The 12,233-nt window shown below is 42.5% G+C and overlaps 1 protein-coding gene across 3 annotated transcripts in view; it reads right to left on the reverse strand.

Annotated features, from left to right (window-relative positions):
• LOC105560639 (alpha-catulin) overlaps positions 1-11,025 on the reverse strand; it is a 44,751-nt gene extending 33,726 nt beyond the window's left edge. The window contains exons 1-3 of one of the 3 annotated variants that reach the window (XR_001008848.1): positions 10,834-10,913; positions 1,171-1,233; positions 834-960 (exon numbers count right to left, since the gene is read on the reverse strand). Coding sequence is in view for 1 of the 3 variants with exons in the window: in XM_012009917.1 (XP_011865307.1) it covers positions 10,834-10,920 (87 nt within the window). In the remaining 2 variants the exon portion in view is untranslated. Of the gene's footprint in view, positions 1-833; positions 963-1,170; positions 1,234-10,833 lie in introns of all 3 variants that reach the window. The other 2 variants (XR_001008847.1, XM_012009917.1) reach the window with 2 other exon arrangements.
• Between the last annotated feature and the right edge of the window lie 1,208 nt (positions 11,026-12,233).

Below are 12,233 nucleotides of genomic sequence, written 5' to 3' on the forward strand. Positions count from 1 at the left end.
ATTTGCGAAAGGTCCAAGGAAGAAGTGATTTCGTGTTCGTATTTGTTTGCAAAAGTCCATGAAGGTTTAAATGTAAATTTTCAATGTAGATAATGACAGCAATGATGAAAAAGCATCTAAATGGACTTTCGATTATTATTGAAATGAAGCTCTAGAGTGTATATTTAAAGCTGCATTTAGATCAAGTAAACGAGCCTGAACAAGCACGAATGAACAACCTGCTTCGATGAATGCGAGCTACACTGCGAAATACAGACCAGGGATGGGAAAGTCGCTTTATAAAAGTATCTAGTTACAGTTTTTTTTTCGCTAAAAATGAAACTGGTTACGGGTTACCAATTCTGGAAAGTAACGCGTAACAGTTACAGTCACTTAAAAAGTAACGAATCGTTACATTGCAATTGCTTTCCTGCAATGAAAATAAAACTATCAAATTTGCATGTGAATTGTTAAGCGTCGATAAAGGTGTTTATGCGCAAATGCAAGGCCAAATGCGATCTGTGGAGGTTTACAATACATATAAAGTAACTATATGTTAAATTAGTCACTAGTTATCGAAAAAAGGTAACTGAGTTAAGCTACAGTTACAGACGGAGAGAAAGTAACGAAGTTAAGTTAGAGTTACCAAAAAATACAAAAAAGAAAGAAACCGTTACTGTAATTTCGTTACAAGTAATGAGTCACTTGCCAACCCTGTTACGGACATACTGATTTGTACATATTGAAACAAGTCATTTGTTCAGGTTTGTTCGCGCTCGTTCGCTTGGTCTGAGTCCAGCTGAATGGAGCGAAAAAAAATTTATTACGGAGATTTGGCAGTTGTAAATAATTACGTTTTTGTCACACAGTTGCGCTTGGCCATTTGTAACGACAGCCAATTGCTTCTTTAATATGTATATGTAGACATTCGTCGTGTAGACGAAATTGTAAACGCGTCATGCTTAGCCGGCCACGTGAAGCCTCTACGGAAAAACAAACAGATAACAATACAATGTCGACACTTGCAAACGCGAAGAATAATGTTGCTCTCTAGTGTTCTGCTCTATCATCACATGGAACAAATCAGTCGTTCACATCGCTAGTCATCTATGTATAACTCTAACAATAAGTGTAACACATCACATTTAGGTAGCCGCAGGTACTTTGGACACTGCCTATTTAAAGACTTACCATCGATGCGCCCATTATACCTATGTATGAAACTCAATTTCGTTTCTCCCGTCGAAGACGTGCCTAGAACATACATGCCCGTTCAGTGAGAAACATCAATTTCGCCCGGCCGCGCGCGCACCGCAGAGTCTTTAATCGCGGTCCAAGCTCGGGGCTTGAAAAAGGAGAAATTTGAAACGTCTGCGAGAACGTGTCCGGAGACATTCGAGGATGTGTCCAAAAAGGAAAGGAGGATTCCTCGAAAACCAGACGGTCCGTCACCCATTATCGCGGCGGCGCGATCAACGTTTCCTTCCTCCGTTGTTCCGCGAGAAGAAGCTTGTCGCCGTCATCGAGATTACCAGGAGCGATTAGTCGCGCTGATTCGCGCGTAGGCGAACACCGATAGCTCGCGAGTATCGTCTACCGCTCGGACGGACATTATTCGGCCCCTTCGTCTCAGGACGGCGCGCTACGTTTGGCATATTATATCGGGCGGACGTCGAGGCCTGAATACCAAATGGCGCGCCTCCGCAACGCGCCGGAGACGAAACCAGCCGGCATAACTGCGCGCGGATAAAAGCTATCGGAAAAACGTGCGGGAGGCCTCGCCTCGCCTCGCTTTTCTTTGTCGACACGACCCACTTTGAGCCGAGTCCGGCATTTTTCTTGTTTGACATTTGCGATCGGCGCATCAGCCGCGGGGAGACTTTGTTGCGTCCAAGTGCGACTCGCTTTTGTTGCATGCGGCTGGCGCACGCTGAAAGCCGCGGGTCGGTGAATCGACTCGCGCTCTTTTAGATGTAGGCTAAACGATGACATCTCGAGAGTTGTGCTAATGGCGGCACTGAGCGGAAGTGGCGACTTTGCGGGTGACGCGGTAATATCGATCCTTTACAATCAATCAGTCAAATGATTATCCTTCGAGCTTTTAGAATTTTTCCTTTTTTTTTTTTCAGTAAAATCTCTATGCGCTTGTTCGCGCTTGGAAAATAAGCACGAGTGCGCGAAAGTGAAACAACCGAGTATAGTTAAAACGTTGTTTTTCTTGTCGTGTACAGCATTTGCTCCTTTCTTTTCGTCTCGCTCTTTTTGCAGTACGTGGTAGCTGCGCTACTCTGGAAATTCTCACATTTTTCTCCGGCGGCACTTCTCTTTTTATTTCCCGCAATTTCAGTTTCATCTTGTCGTCACAAGTGGGTCGATTCTCTTTCCGTAAGTATTATGTTTAATGCCTCGAGTGTTTCGCGAGATGGTTTTTATGCAACACGCATAAGGCAGAAACGTAGTCGTACATTTTTTAGATTGATCATTATTATCACAGCCATGTGTGTCCCGACCGAAGGATTGTTTCTTATGGCAACATGTCGCTGTTAATCGAAAATGAACACGCGTATTTGCTTCTTCCGGGAAGCTATTATTTCTCGTTTTAGTCTCATTAAGGTAGTTATTTCGTAAAATCATTTATGTGAGAGTTGTCTCAATTTTTTTGCAGTTTATTCTTTACATTAATACGTGCAAAATAATTAAATTAAAATTAACCGTCTCAAAGTTCTAAAAAAAGAAATGTTAAAGTTTGCTACGTTACACGAAATATTACGTTAAAAATACTATCACGCGTAACAATATAATTCGTTGTAATATTATTACACGTGAAATATTATTTATACACATTGTTATGTGTTAAAATATTAATATTTGCGTTTGCAAATGCAAATAATGGCACATTTTATTTTCTTTAAGCTTAACGGTGAGTAAGATTCGTATGGGAAACAAATATGTTGTAAAGTAAAATAGAACGAATAACTGGGAAAAAACATCAAAATTATTGACCGTTTCGTTTCAACAATATAAACGGTTAAAACTGAAAAATGGGAAGAATTGTGTAGTAGACATGAGTGTAGTGTGAGAGATGTGGCAGTAGCGCCTCAAACTATAATCTTTCGAATCTATTTTATATTATCTATTAATCGTAAGTGTATTCTGTAGAACAATATTGCATCGAGATATATTGTAATAATTGTTCCTGTCTGGAATAAACTTTTGAGCATTACTGCCGCGAAACAACTACCTTAACGATGAGAATGCGAACCTTTTTTTTCAAATTTTACGTATATAAACTGCTGGGTCACGTATAAACCAATTTCTGTTGTTCAATTGTTACGAGATTCTAAGAAATTTACGAGTCGAGGGAATACATGTGACTCTTGGGCTAACTCGTGTATAGTTGTTATTTACTTATTCGGGATGCGAGGCTCTTTTTTTATTCGTCCTGAAAGAAATTTCACCTTATTGGTTATTTTGTGCCCTTTTTCCCCGAACTTTATCTCAAATATCTTTAGATGGTCCTTTAACTGAGCGCACAATTTTTCAACAAACATCGCCTATATGTTGTATTCAGCCTACGTTCGCCTCGACGTCAAAGAAATACTAAAGTCAACTTTGCATATAGGGTAATTTCGCGAAGAACTCGCTTCTTTTTACTCGGCCTCGTTGTCCAATTACCTTTGACCATCGGAGAACTATGCTCTAAAACACATTGCCGTTCTACGAGCAACAAAGGAAAATGTCAAATTTTATAGATGTGCCGTTATTAATTAATTTTCCTTAGGTTAAATAATTTTTTTTCTTTGTTTCTCTTTCTTTTTCTCTCTTTCTAATTGCACGATCAGTAGAGATGTAACGAAGAAAGGAATTGCCGTTTTAATTGCCATTTTTCGGTTGTTTATTATTCTACATTATTCTCGTGGAATTTTCTACACGCCTTTTGTATGGATATTTTTTAGTTTACGGCCTGTAACCGTAATTTAACTTTAATTTAACTTTCCCCTGGGCTAAGCTTATTTGATACATAACATAATAGAAATTTAATGCAGTACAAATGCAACACCTGAGTCCTAAAGTATCGCATAGTTTTATATTATTCACGGTATAATATTCAGAAATATACGTAGCGAGAAAGTAGGAGTGGAAGAGAGAAAGAGATAGTGTATGTGAAGGAAAAGGAGAAAACGGAGAGGGAAAGAGAGAGAGAGAGAGAATATTCCTGAAAGCTAATTACGTGAATAGAAGGTCAAAGGGCGAGTCATATATTGTGCAAAGCAAGACACCAGGCATATTAAAGGACTGTCATCCTTGCACCAATGGCAATGAATTACTACGTTTGTTAATCAATGCATCGTATATGTACGCTGTGCGTTACGTTATCCTCTTTTTATTGATACTTTTGAAAAACAAGTTTCAATAAAGTGGCGTCTGTATTTGTACCTTCGAAACTCTGTACTTCAAGGCTTTTCCGCTTTCCTTTTTTTTTTCTTAAATAAGAATGAAATTTATGCAGTAATTTTTAGCGAATTTGAACTCGATTCCTTGCATCGATGTCTTTTTAATTTACCGATGAAAGCTCTCGGCATAAACTTTATCTTTTAACCGCACAATCGTCGCGCGGAAATCTTTAAAATAAGTATTATTTACAAAAATAAAATTACTTGTGACATTCTAAGTGCCTGGAAATAAAGAAACTTAAAAAAAACTTAAACAAAGAAAATATTTTAACACTCGGTATCGTAAGAGATAAGTTAACTTTTCTATTGGAGTCTTTCAAGATCCCATACGTCGACTAGCGACGACCGAAGGGTTAATGAATTCTATATTACGCATTAATCATCTTTCTGCATTTATTTTTTCTTTCGCTGTAAATCTCTTAACAAACATTTTGCCATCGAATCATTTACGCTCTCGTACTTTATGTACGCGTCTTTCTCTCTTGCATACAAATATAATAAAATGAACTCTGCACAATACGAAGACTGCAATGACACTTCTATCGAACGGTCTCTTTGCCCCTGAAGACCAAGGAAAATCTAGCTGAAATTTTTCGACAAAATGGCTGTCCTCTGCGTCACTTTCTATCACCAGCTATTGTGAATTCTCGTTAGTTTCTTTAAAGAAGTTTTATATACTTTCTTGTATAGTGGAATTACAAAACAAAGTGACGACTAATATTCAAAATGGTAAATTGAAATTACAAAAATTCAGATTCGGACTTTTGTAATCCCTGAGTATCTTTCATAATTGCTTGCATCGAAAATATCATTCAATTGAAAATTCTCACTCAAAATATCGTGATTAATATCAGATGACTGATAGTCGGATAATCGGATTTTTTTGCGAGAGCCTTTCAGAGTTGAATAATTTTCAATGGTATTACCGGACGGCTGACAGCGATTGATACGTGGTTAATATCGGCCTGTCAATCCTTTGCGCTCGGTCGCTACTACAAAAAGTCTCCCTAAAAAAGTCTTAAATGATCGCCCGCCGATCAATGACTCGTTCCATATACGTCATAAGAATCAGCAACTTCCTTCTAACTTGAAGATACCGTTGATCGAATGTCTGGTCGGATACCGTCGGATAGGCCGGTCAATATTAATAGAATGGCTCTCGGTGTTTGATCTGTCTCCAAATAAGAAATTCCATCGTCGTACACAACGCGTTTACTCCGGCGGGTGTCGCCCGAGGGTGCGAGTAGTAATCGTGAATTGGAAACAAAATCTACTTACTTATTAAGAATTAAACCAAATGTTTGGGTAAACGTGAAAATATGTATCGTGCGGTCGAACGAGAATCGCATATTGAAGTATTCGAGTCATGAAGAAAAATTCATCGTTGAGTGTCTGTAACTGTCACTGCTTTCATCGCGAGTACACGTTGTTCGCTTGTCCACTTTACTATTTGAAGGGCTTATTTATATGCCTCGGTGGTCGAATTGGTTGAGATGCCCGCCTAGAGTGTAGGGTAAGTCCAGGTTCAAACCCCGGCTGAGGTAATATTTTTCGCAATCAATTTTCTGTATTATTAAAATTGCCAGATACGGCCAATAAAAATCACCAATGTTGTCAATCACTGCCGGCGACTTTTAAGAATATTCTCATTAGTTGGTTATTTATAACGTTGCCAATGGGGTACAGGCAGTCTCCTGCTGTCGCATTATGACTGGATATTTTGCAAATTGTCTCATTGAACATATATGTGTAGCATAGATTATAACTTAATACATTCTCCTAATCTGCAGGATTTGTTAACTGTTTGCTATAGTATTTTTATATACTTGAAAGATAGCTGTGGAGTCCACGCGAAATAATACGGCGAATTTGAGAGAATTTTTACGTCTTAATGACACGATCCAAAACGTTATACGTTGACGCAATTTGCAATTTAGGGTGATTTTGCCAAGTGTTAGCTTCCAAGGATTTCTTAGAGTCTTGCCTCTCAATTAAATCAGGCTCGGAAAAAGAAATTCGAGGAATTCAATGTCCTGCACGAAGTTGCTAAAAGGGAGGAGTTAAATAGTATTCGTGTAGTTGTCACTCCCCTTTTGCGTCTGCAGCTAACCGTCAGTAGCGTGCCGGTAAGGGTCAATTTGAGATTAGATCGAGGGAGTCGGGGTTAATTGAAATGCCCAAGAATGGCATTCTCGAGGAAGTCTTGGGACGACGGTTTGTCCTGCGTTCACTGTTATCGTTGCAATTGGTAATGGCCGATATATCCTCGGCGTGTACGTTTAACGTGGCTGAGGCATCCGCGGCAAGTAAAACGGAACGATGGCAATTTTCGCGAGAGATACAAATGCGAATGAATACAAATAAAACGAATGGAAATGGTAATTCTGGCTGGCGTACAGAACATGGATATTTTCAGCGCACTGTTGTTACGCGCGATGTTTAAAGTGTGATTTAGGTCTCTTTGAGCTGTAGCTAATGAAAACTTTCTCCCTTGGCGGGAAACGTGTGTGTGTGTTATTGTTGCAACGATGTTAATGCAGTTAAATTGCTTCTTAGATTCCGTTTTGTTACGTGTAATATATACGCGCATACACATGCATATTCAAAATTCTTGCTTGCGAGATAGAAACCGCTTTTGCTTATATATTAATTTAGCATTTTATTATGCAAGAACTTCGTGGAATTTTTGATGTATTAGCCGAGGTAGTTGAGTGCCTGATTGTTCGAAAATTTAAACGAAATTGCTTCGGCATTTTTTAAATGGAGTTTTCTAAAATTTCACACGATATATATATATTACTGGTTTACATGAATTTAAAGGGTGGAATTGGAATTCTAAGAAATTTTATCTTGACAAGGGCGGAGGAGGGGGTGGGGGGTTAACGTCGAGAGATTTAATCAACAGTTTCTGAACTCCTGAATTTCCTTAATATTCTTAAACGTTTCCCAGAAGAGGGACAATTTCGTTTGAAAAGCACGGTCTACTTCTTCGTGTATTCGAGGAAGCATTTCCAACGTTGCATGCAGAAGACCACGGTCGAAGTGCGCGGGATACGCGGATGTTCGCGAGGGCCAAGTAGCGGCGGTCAATAGAAAATCTGGCGCGGGGCGAAATCGTGGCGGAGGTCGCGAAGGAAGCGACTTAAGGCCCTACGAAGGCTGAGGGCGAAATAGCGGCGAGGGGCGGAAGAGGTAGAAGAAAGATGACAAGAAGAGAAGCGAGAAGAAAGATAGCTGCGCGGGGGCAGCTAGACGGAGCTCTAACAAGTGGCTGCAGCTCGTAACGATCGCCCTCTGTGCCATGCACCAGCCAAGCCACTCGTACTGCACGCCCTTCTAACCCGAGGGGTTTAACCAACACGTCGACGTACGCGCGCACACGTGCGCGCCCGTGTACGTGTGTGCACACTCTGCCACGCCGCCAGAAATATCGATAAACATGACACGAAGGTCGGCCACGAGCGGTGATCGGCACCCCTCTTTCATTCTCGAAATAACCTCCGTCTATTTCCTTTCCGTTCTTCTTTTTACTTCAGTCTTGCTGCCGCGCATTCTCGTTTTATCGATGATAATTATCGCGTCAGACAGATTCGGTCGATACGTGCTCGCGAAAGTATCGACTCTTTACCACCCCTTTTATTATCCGCCGTGTTCCTACTTAATCTCCTTTCCCGCAACTAACAGCGATATCTTTAACGGTTGTTTAATTAACGAAAGGAGAAACAAAAGAGAGTTAATTTTCTTCCGTTTCCCCCGGAGAATAACAAATTCTTTTCAGATGGATCGAGCTCTAATCGGGTTACTTCATGCGCGGGCGAGACGCGCGCTCAATGGAAGCGACGGCAGGAATCGGTCCGCGTAATCTCTTTTTTTAGGCACGGCTGGCTTTAACGAAAGCGTAAATTAGATTGGTCGCTGTTTCATTCGACGAGATTAACCGCTGAATGGGCTGCGGTTTTTCAAGCTCCCCCGAAAGGGCAACTTTTCACATTGTTAGACGGGTAGATTCGTTATCGGAGTATGACATAGAAAAGTACTTGGTGCTTTCCTTTCAAATAGAATTATAAGGTCCTTTCTCGAGGGGTCAAGTTTATCGAAGCTGCTCTTCGTCCCTTTCTGAAATACATCGCGAAATCGTCGCGAAATTTTCTGCTTGACATTTGGCGACGCGGTCGATTTCAGTTAAGCGTGTCACTCGCATGTATTTGTTATTAATGATAATTCGCATATATTGTCGTTTCAGCAATAATTTACTGTGTAACGAATTTTATCGAATACACATATACGCGACAATGAAACAGTTCCCGAGCGTGCGCGAAGTGAAACAGACGCTGTTTAATCGAATAATTTGGACATTTGAGTCGGTCATCCATGTGTATTATACATACACATACAAGTATTGTAATTTATATATATATATATATGTACACTGACAAAAAAATTATTTTAAACTAAGTACATTTTCTACATTCAACCAAAGATTTCACGAGATAGAGAATACTATTTATTAAATGAAATCATTGTTTTTGTCAAATAGAAATCCAACTTTCTTCGCTGCAAAACTCGTGTCTTAGTAAACATTTTATAGAATCAAAGTAAAATTTGTTTAACTTGAAATTATCTACCGTTTGACATTCAATAAATACTTAAAGACATGTACGTTTCAATTTGCTTATTATTTTTTGAATTTAAGTTAATAAGCTATTAGGGGCCACCTAATGAATACTTTTCTCGAGTAAAGTAACATGCTTTTGGATTAAGATATTTTTTTTATCAGTGTATATCTATATAAATTATAAATGTAAGTGCGATCTACTGCATGCGGTGCATTGTGCATTTATATTTGTTTTAATTGAAAATTACTATTTGAACAAAATAGCGCGATGTCGATCTGCATTGGAAGTTAGCACAAGCGAGTATCGATTTACATCCTGCGTGAGTCGAACACTTGAGTACGCAACGTTGTGTGTAAAGTACGCGTAAATTGAATCGAATTTCGAATGAAAAAATTGAATTTGAGGAAACGAAGCGGGATACTTGTAATCGTTAACTTTACACGGCGCATACGTTTTTCGCGCAAGCCTCCTGAATTGCGGCGCGGAAACCGAGCGGGGCGATTTACTTTTCGGTCACGAGCGGTCATTTAAAGGCCTTTGACCCGTGAACTGCGGATCTGTGTACGGCTCGCGTGCGTGCATCGCGCACGTGCCGGTGATTATGCAACAAGGGTGGAGCGTAAATTCGACGTAATTCCACGAAAACGCCGGTGTCGACGCCGACAAGCGGTAAGGTGAGCGTGCGCCACAAGAGCTGAAAATGAGCAACGCGGAAGAAAAAGAGAAGTGCAGAAACAAGTGCGAGAGAGAAAGAGAAAGAGAGAGAGAGAGAGAGAGTGAGGGAGGGAGAGTGAGGGAGGGAGACGGACGGAGCGGAAGGGGGAGTGAAAGAGAGAGGAGGAGAGCGCGACGAAGATAGTGGACCACTGAAATATCCGTCGCTACGTATGCTGCGTGCGTCTCGTGACAAGTAATTGGACACACACGCGCGTAGCGTCGGGAGTTGTCAAATTTCGCGAAATAGCATCCCCGCGTCCCGCGAACTTGCTTTACGGCCCCGCGGCGAATCCTATTGGCGGGCCCGATGGGTCCCTCGCCGGGGCGAATGAATTCTTCCGAGACAAGTGCGATCCGCGAAAATTGAACTCGCGTTAACTCGAGCGCGAGTCGGGGCGGGAGCGTGGGAATCGCGCTATTTCTAGTTTCGGAATGGCGTCAGCGGAACGCGGAGAGACGGCTCGAGCTGCTCCCTCGATCTCCCTCGCATCGCGGTGCACGCGCACCCATCTCCCTCCTCCACCCCCGCCGTCTCGCGTTTTTCATCGCGCCGATCGCGCGGCGCCGCGCGCCCCGACCACCCCGGCGCCGGCGTTGCGCCGTATAATGCACGTACGCGCACTCAAACGTCTCGCGCTCGCTCCGCTCGATCCCGCCGTACGGTCCGTACGACGCGGCACGACGCGCGCATCGGATCGCGTACAACCTCCGCACGCTCGGTCGGAGCAGCGCGATGGAATGACTTCGGGGGGGCAACTCCAGGGGATTGAGAAATTATCTCGGTCTGTTAAAGAGCGAATAAGAGGCGCAACGAAAACGCGGGGGTGTCGGGTACGCGAGAGAAACGGAGAGCGAGAGTGAGCGCGAGACAGATGGAGTCCGCGGCGAGCGAGCGAGAGAGAGAGAGAGAGAAAGAAGGACGATGGGGAAGCGAGGGGAAAAGAGGGAGAGAGACAGAGAGAAAGAGAGGGATGCAGGCAGAAAGAGACAGATGGGAAAGAGACGGCGCGCCGCCGGTGCGAACGAAAACTCTGGTTGCCGCATTTTCACGCGGAAACACGTCTTACCTGTTTCACTAGTGGGAGTAGTGTCTGTTCTATGCTACGGGTCTTAATCTCTAGGGTGGCTGGGTCTACGGGGTCGGGTGTCGCCATGATTCGAACACAACTCCGTGCTCCGTAGACTCGAGCCGAGGCGAGAGGGTTCGTTACACCCCTCCTACCCCCGCCCGCGTGCCCGGCACGACTGCAACCCTCGCCCCCGCTGCCGTCGCTGACAGCCACCGGACACCCTCCTACTTGCGGCCCGACCAATGGTCTTCGAGCCCCGTGCCCCCGAGCCGGCGATGACGAGGGCGACGTCGCGCGACGACGACGGCGACGCCGACGCAACTACTGTCGCCGCCGCCGCCGGCGCCGGACGCCGCGCCGGTGCGCCGGTCGTCGCGACGCCGCGACTCCCGGCCATCTCTTGGTTCCCCGCGTAACGCTCGTCGCGGACGACCGTCCTTGACGGCCGCCAGTAAGTTTTGTTTGGAGTTACGAGAAAATCGCAGCATATTCCTCGACCTTCCGAGTGGAGAAAGAAAAGAAGGTGCACAATTGACGTCTTAAGCGAAAACCTATACGCGAGAACAAACGCACTTAACTCGTAGATTTTCCAGCGGGAAAATTGACGAATGAAGTAATTAATTTATGCAATAGTTTATATGAACTTATGTTAATTATAAACATGAGCACTTTTTTCACCATGTCCGGCAAGTTTAATGTAGTTGAACTTTACAACGTTTCGACCACAATTTTTGGCCCTTTTCAAGTAATGATCATGCACAGTTCGTCGGTATGTTATATCGAAATACAAAGGCGTTGATTTCTCGAGATTCTGAACATGACTGTGGTCGAGACGTTGTAAAGTTCAACTACATTAAACTTGCCAGACATGGTCAAAAAAGTGCTCATGTTTTTAATTACTTCTGGCGATCTTTAAGAATCTTCTAATTTATGTTAATTATGTTGGAAAAGAAAGGTAAATATATGGTAGACCGCGAATCGAAGAATCGATCGAGACAAATCCGTCGAGGTAAGCTTTAATCCTCCTAGGATGATTATTTATGGAGCGCGTGCTTTTCTCTTTCTCTAGGTAAATGAATTGGGAATTTACTAAATAACCGCGATTATTTACTTCGGTGTTGTGTAAGTGAATTATTAATTAATTATACAAATCTTTAATGAACCTCATTTATTCGTACTTACATCGGAGAGATAATCAACACTTATGATTTAAGTAAAGCTAGATTTGACTAGTTCTAGACGTGTGCTAGCTCATACATATTTTCATAACGAGGGTAATAAATTATGCTACAAAGTTAAATGTACTTGAACATAACGCGATTCGTTGAACATTATATTCTCATACAATTACATTTTGCAATTAGGTAAGTTTACCGTGAAATTTCGCATTTACAAGA

The sequence above is a fragment of the Vollenhovia emeryi genome, unplaced genomic scaffold (assembly GCF_000949405.1).
Source record: "Vollenhovia emeryi isolate VEMERY1.0 unplaced genomic scaffold, V.emery_V1.0 DF939225.1, whole genome shotgun sequence".
Lineage (NCBI taxonomy): Eukaryota > Metazoa > Arthropoda > Insecta > Hymenoptera > Formicidae > Vollenhovia > Vollenhovia emeryi.